This window comes from Microtus pennsylvanicus, chromosome 13 (genome assembly GCF_037038515.1).
Source record: "Microtus pennsylvanicus isolate mMicPen1 chromosome 13, mMicPen1.hap1, whole genome shotgun sequence".
Classification (NCBI taxonomy): Eukaryota; Metazoa; Chordata; class Mammalia; order Rodentia; family Cricetidae; genus Microtus; species Microtus pennsylvanicus.
The window spans coordinates 57889113-57914977 of record NC_134591.1 but is presented as its reverse complement, the minus strand read 5'-3'; the positions used below and the strand labels follow the sequence as shown (position 1 = coordinate 57914977).

Sequence of the window (25865 nt, the reverse complement as noted above, 5' to 3'; positions counted from 1 at the left end):
GAGGTGTGGTCTTGTTGGAGGAGCATTGTCACTTAGTGCAGGCTTTGAGGTTTCAAAGGCTCACACTGTTCCCAGTGCACCCTTGTTCTCTCTCTCTCTCTCTCTCTCTCTCTCTCTCTCTCTCTCTCTCTCTCTCTCTCTGCCATGTGCTTACTGGTCAGGATGCAAGCTCTCAGCTGTTCCTTCACCTGCCATCAAGGCCTCCAACCCTCTGAAGCCATAATCCCACTTAAACACTCTCTTTTATAAGTTGTGTTGGTCAAGGGGTTTTACCACAGAGCAGTGACACGGAAGCCACACTTTGGATCCTACCCTAGACCATGTCCTGCTCCTCAGACAGGAAGAATTCTAGCCATGGCCAGCACAGGCACCCTCACATCTGAGGACTCCAGCCCAGCACAGCCAGCTAACACTCTCTCCCTCCACAGGGATGTCCAGAGACACAGGAATCCTTCAGACAGAAACAATCAAAGACCTGCAGTGAACTGGGTTTTCTAACTTCTTTTATCACCACGGCCTTTATATAAAGTGCAGAATCTGCAAGGGACAGATGCAAACGAAGAGCCGCAGGTCTTCAGAAAAGAAAAAGGGGAGAGTTTCCAGGAGGAAGGAGTCAAACCATTCCTTGTCAGCTGTGACTGGGTGGAAGCTGACAGAGTGGAATCAGTTCTCTAGGGTCTTTGAGTTCACTTGGGATCCAGGCAAGTAGCTTAGCCTCAAATAAATTGGTTCTAAAAGTGACAAAACCCCAAGGCGATTGTTACTGACTTTGGCAAAGCAAAAAGAAAAAGGAAGCTCTTCCCCAGAGATGAGAAAGTGATGTAACAGCATTGCTCCTCTGTCAGACCTAAGCAATGGTCATCTGCTGAGAACTGAGGACAACAGTGTCTGTCCCCGTGGACACAGCAGGCACACATGAGCCCCCAAAGGAGAAATGGCAGTTTCACGGCAGGGGTCCTGGCAGCCAGGGATCTCTGTCACCATTCGTTCTTTGTGAGAGTGTGGAGACTACATATTTTCCTCTCCCAGTTTGCACTTGGCCCAGACACCAAGCTGAACACCACGGGGACACAAAGGTGCTACGTCCTAGAGGTGCACACTGTGCCAGATTCACACGTGAGCAGGAGATTCAGTCAGATACGTGGGCTGCCTTTGTTACCAGGCACTTAGACGTCCTGTCTTAACTAAAGGCAAAACCAAAAACAAAACAAACCCAAGATAATTCACCTTGGTAATGGAAAATAGATTTATACTTTGCCTACACCAGGGAGAGAAGTCTGCTTTCCCTTGTCTCCTCTGCAACATAATTTTATAGACAAGATGAAAGAAAGGTCATCATGCATATGCTAATGTAGCTGTGGGCTAAATGGCCAGACCTGTGTGAAATCTCTTCCTACAAGACAAGTTCCTCCTCTGGTTGATGCCAGGGCTCTGCAGTCTTTCCCTCTGCACAGCACTGGGCTTTGGGAAATCTGAGTTCTTTGGAGTCTGCTCTTTCAATACTCTGACCACCAAAGTGAGGGGCACGCGTGTCTCCAGCTAGAACATCCCTTCCCCTGCCAGGGCCGGGCTTCCACTGCGGGGTCTGTTTGTGGCACTCAGATGAGCTTTGTCTCCTTTTCATGAATCTGAACGGAGCGGGAGCCCGCTGTGATCACAGAGACGAAGAAGTCGGGAGGGGAGGGGTTCTCACAGGGACATCAGGAGGGCTGATAACCCGGCTCTTGACACGCGGCTTCTAGTCTGGATGTAGCCAGATGATGAAGTCAGTGTCTGCTGATGGTTTTCGAGCACTAGGCTAGAATAAGCTCCGGCGATCTAATTACACACATGGAAAGCCCTCAAGACCCACACTTCACACCTGAAATCCTGCCAGGCATCAAAGGATGGGCCAAAAATTGCTCAAGGGAAGTGTCAAAAGACGGTTGTGAAATATAATAAAAGCAGCCCGGCGCTTCAGTTGGGCTTCTCGGGACCTAGTCTGATGAAATAATTATCTTGATGAAAGCAATTCAGTTTCAACAAATTACCCCGGCTCCAAAAATCACTTGGTTATGGAAATCCGCACTGTGGAGCCAAGGCTACAAGAGAGGAGCCAGGGAATGCGCACATGACTACAATGGTCTGAGTCTTTACACTGTTGAGACATTGGGCTTGGAACTTTATATACAGTGCCTCATTTAAAGCTCACGGCAACTCTAAATTACCCCCATTCCCACATTCCATTGATGAGGAAAATGTAATCTGAGAGCGTTTAAAACCCAAGCTGACACCACTGAAATCAGAAAGGGTTCTGTCTCATTATATTATTATTTTTTAAAGCATTATTTATCTGAGACAGTGTATGTAGCCTTGGCTAACCAAGAACTCACTATGGAGACAAGGTTGGTCTTTAACCTCAGACACTTGCCTGCCTCTGCCTCTTGAGGACCAGAATTCAAAGTATGCACCAGGAGCTGGAGGGATGGTTCAGAGGTTAGGAGCACTGGTTGTTCTTACAGAGGACGAAGGTTCAGTTCCTAGCACCTACATGGTGGCTCACAGCCATCCACAACTCCAGTTCCAGAGGATCAAATTCCCTCTTCTGACCTCCGTGGGCATCAGGCAAGATTATGGCACACACACACATTCATGCAGGAAAAACATTCATACATACAAAATAAATAAATATATTAAATAACTCAGAAAACACAAAAGTGCACCACCACACCCAGATTAATTATATAGTTGTATGTGTATACCGTAACACACACACACGCACACACACACACACACACGGATTCAGAATGCTGTAATCCAATAATATACCATTTTGATCCATTTATCAAAATTTGCTAGATAGGTATTTTACTCTTTTTGTCTTTACTCATTGTTCCAGATTTTTCTTCATTCCCTATCCTGGCATTATTTGTTTTCAATTTATTTTCTTTTATAATTGTTTTTACTTTCTACCATATCACACTCTAAGTAAATTTCTATCACAATTAGGAAAACATTTACAAAATCAAAAACATTATCTCTCATAATAATGTAAAAATCTATGTAATTATGCTAAAAATTTCCTTTCAATAATAAAAACAAACAAACCTACACCTTTAAATTCAAAATCAGACATATCGAAATGCCTTCAGTGGACCTTTCATATATATTAAATATACAAATATTTTATGCACAAAAAATCAAAAGTTTTTATTAGTGTCTATTAATTATGCATAATAATGGGATTTGTTGTGACATTTTCACCTATGTATATAATGTTCTTTGATCATATTTACCCCCGTTATGCTTTTAAGCATTACAACTATACACAGCTGGCAATCGGGTGTGCTGAGAGAATTTAAACTACTGAGGTTGGCAGACAATAGGCATAAACTGTTCCCGTGTGTCAAATGAAGGCAGGCACCTGCGGCATACAAAGATCGAGAAAAGCTCCGAGCAAGCCTCAACCTTTCCAGGTTTGCAGCTAGCTGCGGGTGAGCAGGAAACAAGACTGAACATAAGGCAACAGTGCATGCATGATCCATGCCTGCTGCCCACTCTGCAGCCATGCAGTCACATGCTTCATCTTCCTCAGCTGCTCAGCAGGAATCTGTGTGTGCTACGGGGAACATCTCAGGAGGGCCGCTCACACTGAAGCAAACTCTCTGCCTACATGATAGCACAGGAAGGACGGTTTAGGACCACCACAGATGACAACCTACCCAGGGGTGGAGCCTCAGCTGTCCCTGAAAGCTTGCAGCAGCAACAACAACAACAACAAAAGGGGTGGTAGTGGGGGGAAAGTCCCTCAGACGCAGCATGGCCCTTTCACTAGAGTTGGCTGAGTTTTCATCTTACACAATGTGTTTATTCCTTTGGAGAAGAACATTCCAAAGTAAGCCCGATGTCTTAGCTGAAGAAACTCACACCTAGTTCTAGCCTACATACTTAAGAGTGGGCCTGCTTTTAAAGTCCACTAACAACGGACTGGGTGACCCTGTGGATGCAGACTAAATGCATGCAGCCCAGAAATAGCATACCTCGTTTTCTGTCCACCTCTGTCCATTCATCTATACGAAGCATACAAAGAGAAAACATCAGTTCAGGAAGCAAGAACATTAGAACATTAGTTGCATGGAGGCTTTACAAATACCATATCTAGTTATCTGGCCTGATATATATATATAAAGAATTTATATATATATATAAAGAATTTCATGTCTTTTTTTTGTTTTTTTGTTTTTTGTTTTGTTTTTTCGAGACAGTCTGTGTAGCCCTGGCTGTCCTGGAACAAGCTCCACTAACCAGGCTGGCCTCCAACTCAGAGATCTTCCTGCCTCTGCCTCCCAACTGCTGGGATTAAAGGTGTGTGCCACCACTGCCTGGCGTTGTGTGTGTGAGTGTGTGAATGTTTGCCTGCATGCATGTATACCACATGTGTGCCTAGTGCCCTTGGAGACCGGAAGGGGGAGTCCTCCTCTAGAACTGGAGTTACAGACACTTGTGATCTGCCATGTTGGTACTGGGAATTGAACCTGGGCCCTCCAAAAGAGCAGCCAGTGCTCTTAACCACTGAGCTGTCTCTCCAGCCTGTAGAGTTTAATGTCTTATGTGCATGCCCCACCTTCAATTGGAAACTATTTTAAAAAAATTAGGATCTATAAAAACTAGATAAATGACTAGTTAAAAAAAAAAGTACCAGCTCAGGATGATAGCTATCTTGGGGCTCCTCTCAGAAGGCTCCAGAAACTGCAAGAAAATACACTACGCCGGGTGTGGTGGTGCACATCTTTAATCTCAACACTTGGGAGGCAGAGGGAGGTAGATTTCTGAGTTCCAGGTCTACAGCGTGAGACACTGCCTCAAAAAAAAAAAAAAGCATACGTATTTCAAAGCAGACTTTTAACACTAACTCCCCAATAAAGAATAATTCCAAGAACAAACAGAAAAAGGAGTTTCTTTTTCAACAGTCTGACTTTTTTTTCTCCCTAGAGATGGGATTGAACCTGGGGCCTTGGGCATTTTAGCAGACAAGTGTTGTACCACTGATCTCTACCCTAAACCCTGAACACCAACTTTTTTACTTTCTCATTTTGTTGGTAGGAACATTTCTGTCTACAGCCTCCCTTTCTCACCCCTTCCAAGAGCTCTACATACATCCACACACAGAAAACATTTCACAACTAGCTGCATTTCGGGAAACACTTGCCTCTATATTGCTTGGAAATGATCTCTGAAGTACACTGACGTATGCATGCCTTCACCGCACACTGGCAGGGCCTCAACATACCATACAAACAGCTCTTTTGAGACTAGTGGGTACCACTGTGAGGTCAGAGTCCCCTCGAAGTCCCTCTCTTTCCCTCTCAAGAGTCACAGCCTTAACTGGGCCTGGTGGCACAAGGGACCGTAGCTCTAGTTACTCAGGAGGCTGAGGCAGGGTCAAAAATTTAAGATCTGGCCGGGCGGTGGTGGCGCACGCCTTTAATCCCAGCACTCGGGAGGCAGAGGCAGGCGGATCTCTGTGAGTTCGAGACCAGCCTGGTCTACAGAGCTAGTTCCAGGACAGGCTCCAAAGCCACAGAGAAACCCTGTCTCGAAAAACCAAAAAAAAAAAAAAAAAAAAAAAAATTTAAGATCTGCTGGGCCTACAGAATGAATCCAAGGCAACTTAGTGAGACACTATCTCTAAATCCGGTGCGCTGGAGAGGTAGCTCAGTGGCAAAGCGTTTGCCTGGTGTGCATGAGACTCTAGGTTCAGCTCCCAATCCCGAGGGGAGGGTGATAAAGTCACAGGCTTTAGGGGAGAGTGAGACGGGGAAGTAGGCCCTGGTCTGGCCTTCCCAAAGCAATTGTTTCTTGGGCAGTGTATTCACATCTACTGTTTCTCAGTAGCATCACTGGATTTCAGTTATTTAGAGATGGAGAGTTTTCATCTTCTTGAATATGTGTCTGGGAACACTCTTGCCTACCTGGTTAAAACAGAACTGGAAAACACAAGGAAGCATAGTGTGCCTCCAGCTAGCAATGGCACCCGGAACCAGCAGAGGGCTCTAGAGAGCTGTCGGTTCCTCTCCATTTTCTTCTTTAAAGAGGCAGTGTAGGGACCACAAGCCCTGTCTTCTGCTCTCCAGATGACTCATTTTGAGACAATTCAACTTCAGTTATATTTTGCATGGGATGTAGACCCATGGGTTCCAGGGCTGGCTGTTAAATTTCACCCAGAAAAATCAGAACAGAACCCCACTGCTATTTAGTCCTTCAGTACTACATGTCTTAGGAAAACAAAGTAAAACAAAACAAAAAACCAGCAAACGAACAAAACAAAAACAAAAAGCCACTCCACAGCCACGTGGTCACGTGTCTCAGTTTCCTCTCCTGTAATAAGGAAGGTAAACAAAATTTAAGAGGGTTTTAGTTGCAGGGCTTTTATGAGGACAGAAGTGAGGCAAAAGGTAGCTTTTATTGCCCATTCTACTGCCAGCACTCGGGAGGCAGAGGCAGGCGGATCTGTGAGTTCGAGGCCAGCCTGGTCTACAAGAGCTAGTTCCGGGACTGGTACCAAAGCTACAAAGAAACCCTGTCTCGAAAAACCAAAAAAAAAAAAAACCCACGTGAGACAACATTAAGTATGCAACTCTCACAAGCAGCTCCAGTAAGAGCACACTTCCTTTCTGTGCAGCGCTAAACTCTGGCTGCATTATGGGAGGAACAGCAATGTCTGCACCGGCCTTGTGGGAACAGGGACGGCCTCCAGGAGACCAATTAGTTGTGTAAGATAATGAAAACAGCTCCAAGAAATACGATTTCCTTCAAAGCATCCACGAGGACTAATTTACCATGTCTGTGCTTTTACAGGCCTGGGTATAGGCACCTGTCACCATGGCACTGGCTCCAGTTCCTGCAGCAACACCAGCTTCGACAGAAAAACAGACACGCTCTCAGCTTCTAGTCTTACGCTGTTCTGCTTTCTTTCTCTCCTACAAGGCCTCACTGGTCAACTACTTCATCATTTCTTTTAGACACTTGATGGGTATACGCTATGCATACACACACACACACACACACACACACACACACACACACACACATTGTGCGCATTTACACGCGTGCGCGTATATGTGTGCGCATTTCAAAGCCTTCCCTCGCCTCCTGACCTACCAAACCCCACAAAATTTCCATCCAATCCCTTCAGGTAAGGCAGCACAAGCTGGTTAGGAGTAGGAGTTGTCAAATGACTGACTCCTCCCACCAGCTATGCAACCCTAGGCAAAGCAGCTTTGGTTTTTCTTGTAAATTCAGGTGGTAGTGTGTTATCTATATGATAGAGGAGCTCTGGGCATCAAGGTGTTTCAGTGAAGTATTGACATAATTGAAAAACTGTTTCAATAGTCTGAGTGGTGGTTTGTGCCTATAATCCCAGAATTTAGGGGCCGAGGCAAGAGGACTGTGGAGAATTCCAGGTCAATCCGTGCTACTGAGTTTGGGGACAGCTACAGCAGGAGCCTTGTTTCAACAATGCAAAAGAAATATTTTATTGTTGTCACTATAGATATTTGTCTTGAGTCTTAGACTCGGACAGAGACTGGACTCATCAACAGCCCCACTTTCAGGAAGTGTACAGAAAGGCTCAATCCAGCTTTCCCTAGAATGTCACTTGGTGTGACATCTGCCAAACACTGTAGGATGGGTGACTATATGATAATGAATTACTACAGGTGTCTGAAGTCCATAAAACTGGATCTAGGTAAACCAGGAAGACTATCACTCTTAAACATTTTTTTTTCTGGGTAAAATGGCACACAACCGTGATACCAATGCAGGAGTGGTGAGAACAGGGGAATCAGAAGTTCAAGGTCAGCCTTTGCTACAATGAAACCCTATCTCAGAAAACCAAAATAGTGGGCTTTCCATATATATATATATATATATATGTATATATATGTATGTATATATACATAGATATATATAACTTTGGACAAGGTCTTACTATGTGGTGCCAGGCTGGTCTTGAACTTGCAGCGATCTCTTGCCTCAGCCACCCAAGTGCCTGGATTAAGGACTACAGTTCTTGGTTTTACATTTTTTATTTTATTTTGTTTATTTATTTATTGGGTTTGTTTTTCAAGACCTTGTTTCTCTGTGTAGCTCTGGCTGTCCTGGAACTCATTCTGTAGATAAGGCTGACCTCAAATTCACAGAGATCTTCCTACCTCTGCTTCCTGAGAGCTGGGATTAAAGACATGTGCCACGGGGCCGGAGAGATGGCTCAGAGGTTAAGAGCATTGCCTGCTCTTCCAAAGGTCCTGAGTTCAATTCCCAGCAACCACATGGTGGCTCACAACCATCTATAGTGAGATCTGGTGCCCTCTTCTGGCGTGTACATGTTAGCAGAACATTGTATGCATAATAAATAAGTCTTTAAAATATTAAAAAAAAAGACATGTGCCACTCCACCCAGTTAAATTTTTCTTTTTTCTTTTTCTGAAGCTGAGGACCAAACCCAGGGCCTTGCGCTTGCTAGGCAAGCGCTCTACCACTGAGCTAAATCCCCAACCCCTAAATTTTTATTTTTAATTATGTGTATATGTCTAGGTATATGCATGTAAGTACAGGGGCTCTGGGCGGACAGAGGAGGGTGCTGGATTCCCTGCAGTTGGAGTTACAGGTGGCTGTAAACTTCCCAGAGGATGCTGGGGATGGAACATTGGTCCTCTGAAAGTAGAGCTTGTGCTCTTCCCTGCAGATCCCGTTCTTTCAGCCTGGGCTTTCAGCCTGGGACTACAGCTCTTAAAGACTGAGTCTTCCTATTTACAGAACCTCGCCCAGATCGCCTCCCAAAAGACAATATCAACTACTGATTGTGTGAACATAAAATGCATGTTCACTCAATCCCTACAGCTCGGCTTTCAGGGGTGTATTGCTATTACCATTGTATAGAAAAACGGGCTCAGAGGCTACACCTCAAGATCATGCAACTAGCTAAATATGGGATCTAGACGTGCCATGCATGCCTCCAAAGGGCACACTTTTTTTTTGGTTTTTTTTTTGAGACAGGGTTTCTCTGTAGCTTTGGTGCCAGTCCTGGAACTAGCTCTTGTAGACCAGGCTGGCCTCGAATTCCCAGAGATCCGCCTGCCTCTGCCTCCCGAGTGCTGGGATTAAAGGCGTGCGCCACCACTGCCCGGCCAAAGGGCACACTCTTAATTGCTGATTTACATTGTCTTCCAAGAGATAGACTACCTAGAGAAAGCTAGCCTGTCACCCCACTAGGGTCATTAGCCTGAGTGGAATCACATCACACAGGCAGCAAGAAACATAGAAGCCTCCTGAGGAAGGAACACAGTGTCATATAAAACTGCCAAGTGGTTCAGCAAACCTTTACCAAGCTCTGATTTATTGTGACCTGGGCACTGAATGCTAGACGCTGCAGTACAGACATGAGTCAGACAAACACGTAGGGAGACACGCGTGAACAGATGAGTCTAAAGAGCCAGGTGTAGAGAGAAGCACAGGCAGGGCGCTGGGAGCACACAGAAAGTCCTTTTCCTAAGGACAACGATTCTTCAGTCAATAGTACAGGCCAGGGAAAGGATGGAGGGGCAGGGACCACAAGCATGGAGTCATGAAGGACATAGTTTAAGGAACTACATATACTCTGGTGTGATTAGGACTCAAAGTGTGAATCAAGCAATGATGGAAAATCAGACTGCAAAGGGCCCCCAATGTGTCTTGCATAGGACTTGGCCTCCATTTAGACAGGAGCGCAAATCTGCCTGCAGATTTTTTTTTAAAAAATATTTATTTATTATGTATACAATATTCTGTCTGTATGTCTGCAGGCCAAAAGAGGGCACCAGACCTCATTACAGATGGTTGTGAGCCACCACGTGGTTGCTGGGAATTGAACTCAGGACCTTTGGAAGAGCAGGCAATGCTCTTAACCACTGAGCCATCTCTCCAGCCCCCCTGCCTGCAGATTTTAAGGAGAGATGGTTCTAGACATTTTTGTATTTTGTAAAGCCCCCTGGTAGCAATGCTCCATATGAATCAAAGGGAATGATCTAGGGAGTTCTGTTATCTGTCTGTGCATGAACTTACACGCAGTCAGACCCAACATTTAACATCAATTGAGTGAGCATGCATTAGCTGTTGAGAGAGGATAGTGTTTTCATTAGTGTCGTGTCAACTGTCTTTATAGAAACCTTTATGCCTCTCCCTAGAGATATAATAGCTCATACTTAATCCCAGGAAATTTGGTGAAGTTGTTGGCTGAGACGGCGTGTTCTGGGTGGTCGTTTCTCTGTGAATTACACATAGCATAATTTTGCACTTACACGTTTTCCAATACTTTCACAATTGCATTCCCCTCCCACACTTGAAAAGGTAAAGAAGTAGGCTTTCATTCTTATCTCTATTACTTTAGGCCCCTACACTTCTAGAAATGGCTTCTGAATTGAGCAAGACTAGTCTTTAGCGTACGTGGGAGGACAGAAACACCGGGTGATCAGCATCTGTTCCGTGGGGGTTGAAGAGGATGGTGGTACTAGCCAAAGGCTTATTGCCAGGTGAGCGCCGGGAACTACTTTTGGAAGGGGGAAAAAATTCAAGAGACTGGGAAATCATCAAGGGTTCAAGTACTTTGAGTATGTCCAATACAGGTGTTAGGTTTCTCTGTGGGGAAATGCTCTTTTGGAGAATTGAGAATTTGACTCCTGAGGTCTTCCAACTGCATAGGCGCTGCATCTTGTGAGAAAGGTACCCGACTGTCAAAGTGAAGTGCAGAGGCCTTGGTCTAGCTGTTGGGATAGGAGGGAAGGTGGAGATGCCAATCTGGCCTTAGGTACGAAGGCGGAGGCGGGAGAGCTGGGCGCGTGGGGGATTGGGAAGGGCTAGCCTTAGGGTCTGGATGGGGACACTAAGCGTAGTGATGAGGGAAGCAGGCTGCGGGTGCCTCTTACCTTTGCGGGCCTTGTCTCTGGGGATGTTCTGGGCCCTCAGCCGCTGGTCCAGGACGTAAAGCATCTCCCCGCCCAAGTTCAAAAAGAGCAGCGGCAGAGTCCGCACCGACATGGTGCAGGAAACCCGCAGGGTAGGTGAAGGAAGAGCCCCACGGTTTGATTTAGCAGCCTGGAGGCCCCTCCGCGTCCTACAGTTCGGTTGCTGGGGCAACTCCGCGGACCGGAAAGATGAACCAATCAGAGGGCGGTTTGATGTGAAGTGGCCCAAGAGCCGGGGCTCATTGGGCTAGGTGACAAACACCGCTTTAGGGGATTGGTCCGAACGGCGGCACGACGTTGGCCTCCGGGGAGCGCTTGTTTTGAGTTTTCCCTTGGAGCCAGCACGCCGAGTCTTCCGGTCATCCCCGTTTGGTGTGCCGCGGCACAGCCAGGCCCCAGCCTTCCCGCGGGGTAAACAAGGAAAGTCGGCCCCAGCGTCCTGGGAGCCGCCCAGCGGACCTAGAGTCGCGGTCCGACGTCGTCGCTGTGCTGCTCTAGGCAGATTTGTCAGCCACCTCCTAGAGATGCTCAGAGGAACCAGTGAGATCACAGCAAGTGCCATGAAGGCACCCTGAGCTATACAGTCCCTCATCTCGATGCATTATATCATTTATATTTCCTTCTTAAACCCTCCCGAAAGCGCTGCCACACCAGATTTCCTACTCAGTGACGCAATCCGGCCCGGCCCTCCCCACGGTTTAAGTAGGCTCCGCAGACTGCTCTCCTCCACCTTCTGCTCCAGGATTAGTTTCGGCCGGTTCTTTTCAGTGGATTCCTGTAGACTTCATTTCCCCCTCCAACCACAGCAATCTTGAGTCTTGAGCTTTGGCTCCCACAGACACCTCCCTGGGTCCTATTAATAATCAGCCGCCAAATACTTTTTCTCACATAATCTTTTCTCACTTTTATTCCTTAATGTCCCTTATGTCCCTTTCTGTATTTCTGTTCCTTCGTATCACTGCACTGCTACACTGACTGCTGGACTAAATTTCAGAAGACATTATTTAAAAAAAAAAAAAACCCAGCACATTCCAGGCTTGATGGTGGTGGCGCAAGCCTTTAATCCCAGCACTTGCAGAAGCAAGTGGATCTCTGTGAGTTCGAGGCCAGCCTGGTCTGTGGAGTTAGTTCTAGGATAGCCAAGGCCACACAAATAAACCCTCTCCCAAAAAACCAAAACCCAAAACAAGAAAAAAAAAAAAACAAAACCAAAAACCCAAGCAGTCCCCCCCTCCCCCACATTCCTTTAATGGCTTCCTGCTTCTGGCATCCTCCATGACACACTCTGTGGTTTTCCTTTTCTCCTCTCTTCCTTTTTGAAACTGTCTCCTACAACTTGAGCTTCCTAACACCCCATCCTTATATTATGCTGAGCCTCTGCTCCCAAAAGTATCTGAAGTTTTGTCAAAACAGACTTCCTTTCTCTTAGACTTTTCTCTCTCGGAGTGTCAGACAGTATATGGATTTTGGAATCAAGGCAGAGCAAGGAGTGATGACACAGGCCTTTGATCCCAGCACTCTGTAGGCAGAGTCCAGCCTGGTCTACATAGCAAGTTCCAGGACAGCCAGGACTAGGGCCGTGTCTTAGGTCAGGGGGCAGGGTGGGGGGCATCTTCAGGATCTGAATATCAGGCAAGTTGGCATTTAAAACAGTGCCTTTCCTGCAGGCCTGATCCACGGCTGTGGCTTTTCTCCTTACCCTCCAGTCTCCTGAAAAGTTGTCACTTGCACCTGTAACGTAGGACCTCTAGGCCCATTTCATTAAAGTCTCATTGTTCCTGGAGGGGATAATCATACAATTCATCTTCACTGCCCCCCATCCCCACAAAGGGTTTCTTTGCGTAGTCACAACCACCTGACTTGGCGGCCACCGCCACCAACTAGCTTCATCTTCACTTTTGATTCTTTCTACCTTCTCCTTCATCTCTAGGGGCTCCTGTGCCCTCAGGAGGTCATTCTTCCCTCCCAAACATCGCCTATTTTTCTTTTACATTGCTTTCTTGAGTAATTTAAACTCTTGGAAAAAGGGTTTCGCGTAGTTCAGACTGGCCTCAAACTAGTAGCAGCCAAGGATGACCTTGAAATGACATTCCTGCCTCTCCCGAGAGCAGGAATTACAGGCATTCAAGCCTGAGAGCAGGGATTACAGGCATTCAAGCGCCTCAGCCCTGTACCCCTAGGCTATTAAACACCTAGGGCTTCAGTTACTTAACAGCTCCCAAACTGCTCCGGTTCAGGCCTCAGCCCTGATCTTCCCAGTGTTCTTTGGTAGCAACATATCTTTCCCTTTGTGGTGTTTCCCTCCTCAGAATGAGGTCCAAAGTTCTTCAGTATGAACTGAATTTTTTTTTAAATAATTTAGTTAATTTTATTTTATATGAATTGGTGTGAAGGTATCAGATCCCCAGAAACTGGAGTTACAGACAGTTGTTAGCTGTCATGTGGGTGCTAGGAATTGGACCCGGGTCCTCTGGAAGAACAGCCAGTGCTCTTAACCGCTGAGCCATCTCTCCAGCCCTGAACTGAATGTTTTTACACCCCAGACCCACTCACATGCTGAAGCCCTAACTCCAATGTTCTATATTGAATTTCTGAGTCCCACTGTTCCTGAATGAGTACCTCTAGATCTCTTTCCCTTTTAACTTGCAGTTCCTTCTGCCAACACGCCATTGTCTCTGCGCAGTAAACTCCATCTTTTAGGGCCCAGTCCAGGAGACAGCTGCCCTGCTATCCGGTCAGCATTACCTCTCAGAAACATACAACATGTCATGTTTCTATGATTGTATCCACTGGGTGAAGGCAGGGTCTCTGCCTCTGAGATCCCAGGGCCAAATGGAGAACAAATCCCTCTTTCTCAGGCTGAAAGGAAGGCCATCTTCTATCATTCTTCAAGGCAGAACAGACTTTATTAGTTTTTTCTGGTCATGTCTGGTAGGGCTTGGGAAGGGTCCTCTGGTACCTCCTGGTTACGTTGTTTTTTGGCAGCTACTGCAGCATCTTTTAAAGCCTTTCTTTGCTTCTTTAGCTTTTGAACCTCCTGGAAAACCTGGTGGTGGAAAGGGAGAAGGAAAAGACTTTGTAATTTTTTGCAGGGCAGGTCTATAGGAGCTATCTTGATGGAACCTCATTCTTTCTCCATGTGCTGGTGACCAGGCCAGTTCTAAGCCATGGTCAGAAACAGACAACTTCTCCCTTTTACTGTGCACCTCAGTCCAGGGAGACTGATCAAAGCAACCAACTGTACTGATTCTTACCCGAATGCACAGAGCTTTCTTGGCCAGGATGCGGCGATGGACCTTTTGGGCATGCAGAGGAGGTATGGTATATTCCACCCCTAGCTCCTTGCACGCCTTTTCGAAGACTTCATAGTTGGTCTGACGGAGGAGTTTGAGCATCTTATTCCTTCGGTCGATGCTCATCAGCAGATGGCGTTTGTGGGCTTTGTCCTATAGAGGATTCTGTATCACTATTATGTTGGTTTGAGACAAGGTCTTACTCTGTACCCCAGGCTGGCCTCAAGCACATGGTAATTCTCTTGTCACAGCTTCCTACTTGCTGGGATGACAGGCCTAAGCCACCATACTTACTACTCTTACTTTTAGTATTCTATAAATATTAACATTATTTACCATTAATGATGTATGGTCATTTCACTGAACCATCCCAACAATCTTATGCAAACATTACTACAGTTCTGCAGGAGGCACTGTCAATGTTCACAGACAGTAGAATAAAGGTGTGAGCTGGTTTGACTTTCAGTACCCTGAGGTCAAGCCTTCAAATGGGTCTACTGACTGGGTGACTCTCCCCTATACCATCTACTCAGCTTCTCCAGCACTTAGCAGACTGTCAGATTGAGTAAGGAGAAACAGGACCTTATCCTCTGTTCTAGGTCCTGATCTGTGAGGGGCTCTAGAATTCTATACCTCAAATGAGCAAAACTGGTTTCCAAAGAGCATGCTCAACCAGCTACTGGGAGTATTCAAGGCTAGACCAGTCTGTGTTCACAATTTCATACTTATTAGAAAACCACAAGTAGTTGGATGTGATGGCACATGCCCTATAATTTAGTTCTCAGGCAGCTGAAGCAAAGGGTGGAGAGTTCAAAGTCAGCCTGAATACAGGGTCCAAAACTAACGGCAATTTCCTACTTCTGGCAGCTCTGTGCTGCTCAGCTGAGCAGTGAGTGGTTAAGAATGTGGAGTCTTGCTCGGTGGTGGTGGCACAAGTCTTTAATCCTAGCACTTGGGAGGCAGAGACAGGTGGAGCTCTGAGTTCAAGGCCAGCCTGGTCTATGGAACTAGTACTAGGACAGGCTCCAAAGCTACACAGAGAAACCCTGTCTTGAAAAACCAAAATTTAAAAAAAAAAAAAAAAGAAAGAAAAGAAAAAAAAAGAATATGAAACCCTTGGCAAGACTGCCTCATTTCAAGTGTCAGGCATCATATCTAGCAGTGTCTCCAGAGGAATAATGTCACTCCATGGCAAGATTGCTCCTCTGGAAGATTAGAAAGAAACTGAAAGGAACTCCAAGGTTTACGAGAGATGATGCTAAGAGCCTAGAGAACTGCCATGCACGACATCAACTGCTAGTACCGATTCTTGTAATCCTTGCAGTCCTGTGTTACAGATTGTGAAAACACAGGTTCAGACCAATAAGCTTCCTAAAGTCACAGCAACTTTAAGTAGAACCGACAGAGCTAGGATTTGAACAGGTCATGACTGCCCATGCACTCAGCAAGTATGTATTAAGCACCCACTATGTGTCCAATGTGACCAAGGTTGGCAGTCTGTTTTCTTGACCACTGATGACCCTCAGCAGAGTCCTGTAAGGATCCCTTTGTCCCTCTAGAGGCAGGAGGGGAGTGTCTTCCTATTAGAGTTGAGGTGTCACTGGCTTCTTAGGCTCCAGAGCCCTTTACTCCCAAGACCCCAGGGTCCCCTCCCTCAGCCTACTGTGGATTAACTGCACGTGAAGCCCGGGGTTTACCTTCCGATGTTTCTGCATATGTTCTTCATAACTGCGGATCCTGACAGTCAAGGCAACAACTGAAACCACAAACCACAGAGGATGAGAGCTGGGCACAGAGGAAGGAAGTGCCCGGGCCCACCTCGTGTTTTAAAACCAAAGGAGTAACAATCACCAATGCTTTTGTATAGCTCTTTCTCAACCCCAAAGCACTCTGAATTGCAAGATCTCAAAAGACTATGGATTATCGTTCTACTAGAAAAGCAAAGGAAATTACTTTAATCCGTAAAGGTCGTTATCTGTCATAGAAAATAGCATTGCATATGTGAGGGGCAGTGGGAAAAGGTGGCTGACAGACTCACTATGACGCTAGGTCTGACCTTACACTTGCTATGGAGCCCAGACTAAACTTGTAATGTCTCTGCCTCTGCCTACTCTACCTAGAATTGGGGGTATAACACTGCCTGGCTGGTAAACAGCACTCTGAATGGCAAAAGTTTCGCCCTATTTTGTGACACTGTGCCTTAGCATTTTCATGTGCAAAGCTCACGCCCGAGAACAATGCGTTTGGTCACAAAAACAATGGAGGCATAGGCAGGTGGATCTCTGTGAGCTTGCTGACAGCACAAGTGTCAGGCCAGCCGGGGCTACACAGTAAGACAATGTCTGAAACAGCGGTTCTCAATCTGTGCGCTTCAACCCCTTTGGGGAACACACATCAGATATCCTGCATACCAGATGTTTACATTATGATCATATCAGTAGCAAAATTAGTTATGAAGTAGCAACCACAACATGAAGAACTGTACTAAAGGGTTGCAACATTAGGAAGATTGAGAACCAGTGGTCTAAAAGAAAAAAAGACAAACACCCTAAAAACAACAACAAAACCGAAAACCCCTCAATGTTTTAATTAAGCTTGTGGTTTTGTGTTGAATTGGGCTCCACTCATAGCTACCTGAGGCACATGCAGCCTGTGGGCCACAGTTTGAACACACTTAAAGAGCATTAAATTCAGGAATTAACTCTAGCGTACATCATGGTTAATGACTCATGATTGTACTAGAGGTCCCAGACAATGCATTAATCTCAGACTCTAAAGCTGTCAAGAGTCCATCCAGAAGGTGGCTGGGTGGGTAAAGGTGCTTGTGGCACCGAGTTCAATCTCCATGGTGGAGAAAGGAATGGACTTGTAAAAACTGTTCTCGAATTTCCAGACAGGTTCCTTGTGTGGCGCATGTGTACATGTACCCACACATCATATACTTTCACACACAATAATAATAATAAAGAATAAACTTAAAACCTACCCTTTTTCTGTGCTTTCATTATTAAGTTTTTAGAACTAAAACTTCTAACTTACAAGATGGAGAGGTGGTGCAGGATTAAGAATAGCTATTCCAGAGGATCCAAGTTTGATTCCCAGCTCACGGTGGCTCACAACAGTCTGTAACTCCAGTTCCAGGGCATCTGAAGCCCCTTTCTGACTTCTGCTGACATGATGCACACACACAGTGCAGGCATACATGCAGGCAAAATACCCATATACATTAACAGAATAAAAAAAAATTTCCCTTTGGTTTTTCGAGACAGGATTTCTCTTTGTAGTTTTAGGAGCCTGTCCTGGAACTCACTTTGCAGATCAGGGTGGCCTCAAACTCACAGAGATCCCAGTACCTCTGCTTCCAGAGTGCTGGGATTAAAGGTGTGTGCACCACCACTGCCTGGCTAACAAAATAAATTTTTAAAAAAGTGAATGAAGGACGAAGAGGGAGGCAGTGATAGAAGCTGTAATGTAAGGTAATAGCAACAGGGACGGAAAAAGACAGACACTGAGTGGGGCCGCCAATTCACCCCTTGGCTCAACTGCTGCTCCTTGGTTCAACGCAAGAGGGGCTTTCACTCACATTTAACGATTGCTATTGCTAACTCCAGCTGGAAACTAAAATAGGAATGTGGAAATGTCCCATGCCAATGGGCATGGTAGCACTCCACAGATGTGAGTCTCACTGCTACTAGCCTCATCTTCTGTTTTCAGGGTGTGTTCTTACTCTCTAGATTCACAGTCTTCTGCCCTGTCCTCAGCTAGCTCCATCTTTAGAGTAGGAATCAGGGGCCCTAGAGAAGATAGGTGACCCGTGTGACTTCACACAGAGCAATGGGCAGGACCAGAGTTCCAGTCCATCACGTCTCTCCCCTTCCCAAGCCACATCAAGAGCCCTCCTAGACCAGGTACCAGCTAGCAGACTCCTTTGTACCCCCACTTCCAAGGGCCCCTGGACCAACTTCGAGCCTCCAAGGTTCTGGAATCCTCAGGGTTTTCTGCAATCTTGTTCATCAATTGTTCTTGCTTGACTTTTGACTTCTCTTTCTGTTGAAGACAGAAATTGGGGGAAATGTGTTTGGTGTATGATCCTCTAAAGACTAACCTTCCTGACTGGAAGGCTGCAGTCATGGCAGCGAGGCCCAGAAAAATCGCATTCACTGTAGCCTTGGTCAACCACATTGTTACTCATATCCTCATGAGCCCAAAGTAAAAAACAGAGATAAGAGAAATAGTTTGTTGGCTTAATAGCCTTAAAATTTGCTTACTCATTCATGTACACATCTGTGATGTTTGAATATGAATGGCCCCCAGTTCATATATTTGAATGTTTGGTCACCGGGGACTGGTGTTACTTGAGAAGGATCAGGAGGTGTGGCCTTGTTGGAGGAAGTGTGTCACTGGGGGTAGGCTTTGGACTTTCAGAAACCAAGCTTGCTCTAGTATCTCTCTGCTTATGGATTAGGATGTAGTTTTCAACTACTGATCCTGTGTCTACATGCATGCCACCATGCTCCCTGCCATGATGATCATGAACTAAACCTCTGAAACTGCAAGCCAGGCCCATAAGAGTTGCTTTGGTCACAGTGTCATTTTACAGGGAAAAAAAATGACTAAGACAACGTGTTTACTGCGCACCTACTGTTTCTCAGACGTCAGCGATGCCATGGAGGAGCAAAACTCCCTCTCTTCTCAGTGCTTACTTTGGATAGAGCCTAACACTGGGATAAACGTTCTAACTGGGAAGCCTAGGGTGTAGGGATGGAAGGGGTTCCAAGGGAGTGGGCTGAGGGAGGCCAAGACTTAGGGCAGCACAGACACTCACCTTGTTGGCCATTTCCAAAGACAAGATTCTTTTCACAACATCATCAACCCTGTGGAAAAAACAGAGCAATGAGACAGCACTGGGAAGGGGAAGAAATGCTTTTTCCTTTAAAAATTTATGTATTTGGCCTGGGTCTGGAAAAGCCTGGGATAAAATCGGACTCTCTGAACATAGCAGACAATGAGGACTACTGAGAACTCAAGAACAATGGCAATGGGTTTCTGATCCTACTGCACGCACTGGCTTTGTGGGAGCCTAGGCAGTTTGGATGCTCAACTTACTAGACCTGGATGGAGGTGGGGGTTCCTTGGACTTCCCACAGGACAGGGAACCCTGATTGCTTTTCGGGCTGGGGGGAGACTTAATTGGGGGAGGGGGAGGGAAATGGGAGGCGGTGGCGGGGAAGAGACAGAAATCTTTAATAAATAAATAAATTAATAAAAAAAATTTATGTATTTGGGCCAGGCGGTGGTGGCGCACACCTTTAATCCCAGCACTTGGGAGGCAGAGGCAGGCGGATCTCTGTGAGTTCGAGGCCAGCCTGGTCTACAAGAGCTAGTTCCAGGAGAGGAATCAAAAGCTACGGAGAAACCCTGTCTCAAAAAAATCAAAAAAAAAAATTATGTATTTGTATGTGTGCCGGTACCTGTGGAGGCCACAAGATGTGTGACCCCCTGCAGCTCTGAGTTATAGGTGACTCAGCTGTCTGGTATGGGTGCTGGGAACAAAACTTGTGTCCTCTGGACAAGTGACAACACTCCAGACTACCGAGCCATCTAGCTAGTCCAACTACTAGTCATTTCAACTAGTTGACAGTAGTTTAAAAAGGGAAAATGGAAAAGAGAGACCTTATCTTAAAGGTGGTAGTCCTGGAGAGATGGCTCAGTGGTTAAAAGCACTTGGTGCTCTTGCAGAGGACCCAAGTTCAGTTTCCAGCCCCCCCCCTTGGTGGCTTATTATCATATATAACTCCAGTTCCAGGGGATCCAATGCCCTCTTCTGACTGCTGTATGTACTAGGCACACATGTGGTACATATACATTTATGTGGGCAAAACATACACATAAATAAATTAAAAAATTGAAACTAAGAACAAACAAAAAAAAACCCCAAGAACAGGGCTGATCAGATGTATAAAGGTGCTGTTAAGGCTGACCACAGGACCATAAGGCTCTAAGAGAACTGACTCCACAGAGCTGTCTTCCGATCTCCACAAGTGAGCTGGATAGATGTCGTCTCCACTCCCATCATGCACACACACAGTAGTAAATATAAATAAAAAAACGAGCACTGGAAAGATGGCTCAGTGGTTAAGAGCTAGTGTTTGGTTCCCAGCACCCACATCAGCAGGCTCACAACTTCCTGTGATTCCAACTCCAGGAAATCCATTGCCTTCTTCTGTCCCTTGTGAGCACTCACACATACGGGCACATACACACATGCCGACACATGCACATAATAAAAATAATTGTTAATAAGATTTAAAAAGCAATAATAGCTGGGTGGTGGTGGCGCACACCTTTAATCCTAGCATTCAGGAGGAAGAGGCAGGCAGATCTCTGAGTTTGAGGCCAGCCTGGTCTATAGAGCAAACTCTAGGACAGGCTCCAAAGCCACACAGAGAAATCCCGTCTTCTCGAAAAACAAAAACAAAACAAAACAAACAGAAAAAGCAAGATCAGTCGGGCGGTGGTGGTGGTGGCGCACGCCTTTAATGCCAGCACTTGGGAGGAGAGGCAGGTGGATCTCTTGTGAGTTTGAGCCCAGCCTGGTCTACAAGAGCTAGTTCCAGGACAGGCTCCAAAGCTACAGAGAAACTATGTCTTGAATAACAAAAACAAAACAAAACAAACGATAAAGCAAGAACAAATGACAGTTACTTCTGTAAGAAGTGCAGCTCTCCAGAAGTGGGCAGTCATTTCTCAGGGATTCAAAGGCAACATGGCTCTGGTTTGTTGGGCTGAAAACAGCATTAGACAATTGGGGCTGTTGGCTGGAGTGTTCTGGAAGGATGTCCACCTCAGCTGGACATAGCCAGACTCCACAGTAGACAAGGCTAGAGCCAGCCCAGCTCCCACTGGACAGGGGCTGAGAAGGACCTGGGCTTTGGTGTCTGACAGCTCGGGATTTAAGTGCTAACTCTGTCCCTTAGACGTGTAACACAGACCATGAATAATTCAATACAAATAGGATTCAATTTCTTTCCTCCCGGGGCTTTTGTGAGGTCAAGAGAAGATAGACTTCTACCAAGAGCATGCGAGTTCTTTGGCGTCTATTGACGCCAGGTCTTCCCTCAGAGAACCAGGAAGAAAAGGGTAGTTGGGCTCCATGAGCACCAGCCACCCGAGCCCAGCATCCTGGGGGTGCTTCCCAGTGTTCACCCCACCCAGAGCCCCACATAATCAAACTTTAAGTACAACAGGCCAAGGCTGTAAAGTCCCCCTTCCCCCACTCCCTGTCCACCCTCCTAGGACTCCTGTGTCCTCCAGTAGGTTTCTCCCTGCGTACTTCTCCATGTTGGGAAGGATGCTGTTGTATTCTTTGATGAACGCAGAAGGGGGTGGCTCATCATCTCGGCTGGGCTGGACTGTCAAATACAGGAATGGAATGGAAGACAGGATTAACTCTCATTCTCCCAGGCTCTCCTCCTCTCACCCACTCCCCAAATCTGTGAGAAATGCCTGGGGTCAAAAGGCTCAGTTTCTTTTCTGAGAGCCCTGTGGGCACCTGCTTCATATGTCACACTGCAAACAGATGGTCTTTGTTTTTTTATTTATTTGTTTTTATTTTATGGTGCATTGGTGTCTTGCCTGCATGTTTGTCTGAGCTTGGAGTGATACACAGTTGTGAGCTGCCTTTTGGATGCTGGGAATTGAATTCAGGTCCTCTGGAAGAGCAGTCAATGCTCTTAACTGCGGAACCATCTCTCCAGCCCCCAGATGGTCTTTCTTAAGACATATACTGTGGCGGTACTTCTCACAAGCCCACTTGGTTCTACAGTTCCACACTGGGACAGGTTCTCCCGTGGATAGGAGTGAACCTGGCTTCCTTTGAACCACTTAATTCCTAGTCTGGTTCATGGTCTGACCTAGAATAAGCACTTAACAAAGCTTGCTGGTTGGCTGACGAATGAAATAAAGGGATGTGGGATACCCCTCTGTATGCTATGAATGTTTTCAGGGCAGAAGAGAGCCAAGGGGGGAATCCAAACAGAGATAGATGGAGAAAGAAGGCGGAGTCAGGGAGATACCAGCAGTCACTGGAGAAGCAAGATGTGAGGTCACAAGCCATGAGCCTAGTGGTAAAATATAGACTAACAGAAATGGGTTAATTAAGTTGTAAGAGCTAGTTAATAATAAGCCTAAGCAAATAGGCTAAACAGTGTGTAATTAATATTAAGCCTCTCAGTGGTTATTTTAAAAGCGGCTGCGGGGCTGGATGGGAGGAGAAACCTCCAGTTACGAGAAAGTGCAGCTAACCTTGGGGAAAATGTCAGTATCTAGTATGGATGACCAAAAGCTCAGCTTTGGCCCACACATTTCTACTGTGTCCCTGGAGTGCAACTCAGTCCAGTCCAACCAAGATGATCTATCCTCTTAAGGCAGACTCTGCTCGGCCACTAGGTAAATGACGCTAGAAGCTACACCTTACGATTTATTGAACACAGGGCTAAGGGTGTTTTTCATATGTTAGCATGATTGACTCCTAATAACAACGTGTTTCAATGGATCCTTTCACGCTCACGTCAGCACTGGTTCACACAAAGTAAACTAGCCTCAAATAACATTTGTTCCTTAGAGGGCCCTAAGGCATACGAACTTGGGGGTGAGAAACGACACACTACAAGTCAGAGTGGCAGATAAAAAGCGTTCCACTCTGGGAAGGTCTGGTGTGGCCAGCCAAGAACTCACTCATTTTCACTAGTATTCCACTCGAAAACTCTTACTCCTGCCTCCTCGTTAGGGTTCTATAAGACGTGGATGTAGGGGCGCTCCACCTCTGTCCCCTTATCCACCCCAAGCTGTCCCGGCGGGGTCTCTTCCGCGTCCAGTCTCAACCTAGCCCTCCTACCTGGTTTCTGGGTGGCGTATGCACGGGCGGCAAGCAGGAGACCTATGCAGAACAGAAAAGGCTGAGACTCATTTCCTTCCGCAGCCCGACACGACCCTCCTACCACGGACTGCGTGCACCTGCACCCAACTCCCACTTCATCACTCCTTCCCGAGCCACCACCATTAGCTTCGCATCCTTCCACTGCCTCTCTCCAGTCTCCGGGTGCCTGGTACCCTCCATCCTCGCCCAGCTCCCCTGCCCCCTGCTCGGCTGCTCACTCGGAGTCTGCAGGCCGCAGCGTGCTGAAGGCAGACTGGCGCTTCCTCCGCCTCGCAGCGCAGACCCCGGAGCCTGTGCCACTGCCTGGGCACGAACAGAGCTCAGCGCGCGCCACGTCGCCCGCAGCATAGTGACTCCTGACCCGCGGGCCTGCGCCGCCATTGACCGCTCAGCGGTGGGGCCGGTTACATGGGCGCAGCCATGACGGTTCAGGCTCGACCAATCGAGGTGCGCCTTCGACAAAAGTAGCTGAAGGCTGAGCAATGGATTGGTTGGGTGCAGAGGAACTGGAGTGGAGCTGATTGGGTTGTCCTGGTGGGTGGCCCGGCAAAGCGCTCTGTGTAAACTCTAAAATGTCACTTATTGACTTTGCATTCGGCCTTAATTTTTTCTACTGGCTTTAGGTCAGTGTGTCTCAACCTATGGATTGCTACCCGTGTGTGTGCGTATATCAGGTATCCTGCATATCAGGTATGCAGGGGTTTGGGCAGCTGGGGTTGTAGTTCGCTTAGCAGAGTCTCTGCCTAGAATGAAGAGTCCTCGGTTGAATCCCCAGCAGTACATACACATTGGATGTAGTGGCATGTGTCTGTAATCCTAGCTCTTTAGAATTGAAGGCAAGAGGACTAGATGTTGTTCAGGGTTGTCTTTGGTTGTGTAGGAGGTTTGAGGCTAACCTGGGCTACATGAGACCCTGTCTCAAAAAGGCGTGGGGCAGGGAAGATGGTGTGCAACCATGAGGACCCAAGATCAGACTTTAGCAGTTACGTAAAAGCCAGGCACAGAGCCTAGAATTCCTGGGAGCTCATTGGCCAGCTAATCTAACTGGATCCAGGAGCTTCAGACCCTGCCCTCAAAGTGAGGTGAGCTGGCTGGAGAGATGAATGCTTGTCACTGAAGAGACAAAAGCCCACTTGAACGTATGGCTCTGGCAGGCCTTGTCCTTATCCCCCCAGTCCCTCTGCCTTGCTAAAAACAGATTGTATTCCTAAAGCTAGCCACCACTTCCTCCTCCTGAGGCTGACTACCAAGGTCCAACTATCAAAGTATTGAAGTCCAGCAATCAAAAGCCCCCTACCCAATTAACATGCCCAATTAAAATTAAACACCTTGCTCACTCGCTGGGCAGCGATGGTGGCACATGCCTTTGATGACAGCACTCGGAGGCAGAGGCAGGTGGATCTCTGTGAGTTCAAGGCCAGTCTGGTCTATAGAGCAAATGCCAAGACAGGCTCCAAAACTGCACAGAGAAACCCAGTCTCAAAAAACCATAAATAAATTAAATATCTCATCCTAACATGGGGTTCCCTGTTTTACCTTTATAAACTGTCATTTGCCTATGGGCCGTTTCTATTTTGTGTCTATCCAGAGGCAGTCTTTGTCCCTCTAGAACAAATACCACCTCCCTGTTGTGATATTTCATTTGTATTTTAGTAAATAAAGCTTGCCTGAAGACCAGAACACAAAACAGCCACACTAGTTAGTCACAGAGGCCAGGTGGTGGTGGCGCACACCTTTAATCCCAGCACTCTGGAGGCAAAGGCAGGCGGATCTCTGTGAGTTCAAGCCAGTCTAGTCTACAAAGCAAGTTCCAGGACAGTCAGAGCTGCTACACAGAGAAATCCCATTTCAAAAAACAAAACAAAACAAGCAAAGTGCATTGAAATCATCTCACCCCAAGGTGAATGGCTGTCACCAAGTGTCGGTGTTCTGTGTTGCAGCAGATGATCACAGAAAGAGGGTCACTGCAAGCTGAATTTAGACTTGTGACAGCAGGGAGGTCCAGCCTTGATGAACTGAACTCTGAACAGCTGTGCAAATGCGGATTTATTGATTGCTACACAAAAGTTCTATTTTTTTGGGGGTGGGGTGGGGGATAAAGCAAGTTCCTCAAAGACCTTTGATCTATATGTTCTCTGAAGGGAAACCTCACAGCCCACAACTTCAGTCCTTATTGTGGACTCTTTGTGGTCCCCAACAACATGAGACACTCCAGGTGTTCCGGGATGGTCTCGTGACTAAAGCCATGGAAAGGACGTAAAATCCCTTCAGAAAATCAGCTCTGTAAATCATGGAAAACAATCCCTGTTCTCTATACTGCTTTCTTCAAGGTCTCAGTACCTCCAACCAACAGCTGCTACCTCCTGATGTTCCCCTTGATACAGTGAGGACAACCTCTGCATTCTGATGTATGCTCTAGAACTCCAGCCAAGAACAAAAACAACAACAAATGCTGGTGAGGATGTGGAGGAAAGGAAATTCTTTCTTTGTTTTTTGAGGCAGGTTTTTCTCTGTAACAGCTCTGGCTGTCCTGGAACTCAGAGATCCACCTCCTTCTGCCTCCCGAGTGCTGGGATCAAGGGTGTTCACTACTTCTGCCCAGCTGAAAATTTATTTATTTATTTATTTATTCATTCATTCGTTTGTTTGGTTTTT

General features: G+C 46.5%; 2 protein-coding genes across 3 annotated transcripts in view; both read right to left on the bottom strand.

Moving 5' to 3' along the window:
• The window catches only part of Oscp1 (organic solute carrier partner 1), a 31462-nt gene extending 20295 nt beyond the window's left edge, over positions 1-11167 (bottom strand). Inside the window, exons 1-2 of one of the 2 annotated variants that reach the window (XM_075945847.1) lie at positions 10941-11167; positions 4020-4049 (exon numbers count right to left, since the gene is read on the bottom strand). In XM_075945847.1, coding sequence (XP_075801962.1) covers positions 4020-4049; positions 10941-11052 — 142 coding nt within the window. In that variant the 5' untranslated portion in view covers positions 11053-11167. The remainder of the gene's footprint in view (positions 1-4019; positions 4050-10940) is intronic. The other variant, XM_075945848.1, reaches the window with a different exon arrangement.
• A 2150-nt stretch (positions 11168-13317) lies between these two features.
• Mrps15 (mitochondrial ribosomal protein S15) lies at positions 13318-23650 on the bottom strand. Its single transcript, XM_075945749.1, has 8 exons — positions 23429-23650; positions 23169-23210; positions 21606-21684; positions 19098-19146; positions 18235-18319; positions 15970-16028; positions 14234-14425; positions 13318-14025 (listed from the first exon to the last, which is right to left on the bottom strand). Exons 1-8 carry the CDS (start codon positions 23589-23591, stop codon positions 13888-13890), a joined length of 807 nt encoding a protein of 268 aa, XP_075801864.1. The 5' UTR covers positions 23592-23650; the 3' UTR covers positions 13318-13887.
• Positions 23651-25865: the final 2215 nt, after the last annotated feature.

What these genes read in the sequence shown, in the direction of transcription:
- Mrps15 (XM_075945749.1), bottom strand. Translation starts at nt 23,591, where the DNA reads ATGGCGGCGCAGGCCCGCGGGTCAGGAGTCACTATGCTGCGGGCGACG. An exon ending in CTGCGGCCTGCAGACTCCGA is followed by an intron (nt 23,211 to 23,428) that starts GTGAGCAGCCGA and finishes TGTTCTGCATAG; the next exon opens with GTCTCCTGCTTGCCGCCCGT. An exon ending in ATATGCAGAAACATCGGAAG is followed by an intron (nt 14,426 to 15,969) that starts GTAAACCCCGGG and finishes AATCCTCTATAG; the next exon opens with GACAAAGCCCACAAACGCCA.